The sequence below is a fragment of the Branchiostoma floridae genome, chromosome 10, assembly GCF_000003815.2.
Source record: "Branchiostoma floridae strain S238N-H82 chromosome 10, Bfl_VNyyK, whole genome shotgun sequence".
NCBI classification, from domain to species: domain Eukaryota; kingdom Metazoa; phylum Chordata; class Leptocardii; order Amphioxiformes; family Branchiostomatidae; genus Branchiostoma; species Branchiostoma floridae.
In genome coordinates this window covers 20,185,236-20,186,615 of record NC_049988.1, presented here as the reverse complement: position 1 = coordinate 20,186,615, position 1,380 = coordinate 20,185,236, and the positions used below count along the sequence as shown (strand labels likewise).

Sequence of the window (1,380 nt, the reverse complement as noted above, 5' to 3'; positions counted from 1 at the left end):
CAACAGTGCAACATACACGGTACAGACAGATGGTAAAGGTAGTATTTTCCTGTACCGCCCCGACCGAAGTCAGGTACACATTTTTACATCTGGGTGAAGTAAAAAAAGTCGTGGAGTGGCACAACGTCGGGGGCACGACAGTTGTCGAAGTCAGAACCTCTAGATTCCGAGTCGAACGCTTTACCAGTTACGCCACACACGACGCCAGGTGCAGGTTTGAGCCCCCTAGCGACTTTTTTTGGCACTGCATGAGCTGGTTAAGTTTCATTGTTTCTTCTCCTTAACAGGCTGTGAAAGACGTGTCCGTCGCGGCGTCCTACGGCGTCCTGTTTGCTTTCATCAGCGTCTTTACGAGACAGGTGACAGACGCAGGTGTGGCGGCGTTTCAAGTCGTCTTCATACAAGTACTGTTGGCAGTTTGTTTGTTTGTTTGTTTGTTTGTTTGTTTGAAAGATCAATTCATGAAAGGTCAAATCGGCATGCAGGCTGCTTTTCATTGAGGTCAGTGAATACCTGACAGTGTTTGTACAATGTAATAAAACTCGATGTAAATGAATTTAGTTTAAATGATTTTAGATGTGACATAGTTTGTATATGATAAATATGTATGGAGTAGTAAGCCGTGTACTTGCTGTAATTCGAATTTCGTGATTAAATTCTGACTTGTGTTTACATGAAAAGGCAAATCAAACGCTGTTGTGATTGAAAAGCTGCATGGTTGCAAGACTACCATTTCTCTTTCTGTTAAACGAATAAATAAACCAGTCTACACACATACAGGAGGGTGGCGCGCTACTCATGGCTCTGGGGCTCGTGCTGTGGGCTAAGACGGACCTGAGACCGGCGAGCTGGCGCGTCTTGGGGCTGCTGGTACTCCAAGGCGTCGGCAAGTACGTCGCGTTTGGATGTGTGGTGTTCGCCATCACGTTTCTGCCACCCGCCAACGTGTCCGCCATCAACAAGTCCACACTGCCGCTGTTCGTCGCCATAGGAGCCTGCATCTTTCTTCGACTGGTGAGTGGTTACTGCCTTCATTGTTCGCTAATTTGTTCGTTCATTCCCTTCTTCCTTCCTTTCTTTTTCCTTATTCTGATCCTTATAGCATGCAATTTCTTACTCTTCTCTATCTTTCATCCATCCATCCTTTTCGTTCATCCATCCTTCCTTTCTTTCATCTACCCATCCTCCCTTCCGTCCTTCCTTACATTACTTCCTTCCTTCCATCTTTCCTCCCATCCCATCCCTCTATCCTTCGTTCCATCCTTCGTTCCATCCTTCGTTCCATCCTTCGTTCCATTCTTCGTTCCATCCTTCATTTCATCCTGTCTTCCATCCTTCATTCTATCCTTCCTGCCATTTCTTCCATCCTTCCTTCCATGG

General features: G+C 46.1%; 1 protein-coding gene across 1 annotated transcript in view; it reads left to right on the top strand.

Moving 5' to 3' along the window:
- Positions 1–1,380, top strand: part of LOC118425078 — a 5,092-nt gene that overhangs the window by 2,157 nt on the left and 1,555 nt on the right. The window contains exons 2-3 of the mRNA XM_035833897.1: positions 288–404; positions 781–1,014. Coding sequence (XP_035689790.1) covers positions 288–404; positions 781–1,014 — 351 coding nt within the window. The remainder of the gene's footprint in view (positions 1–287; positions 405–780; positions 1,015–1,380) is intronic.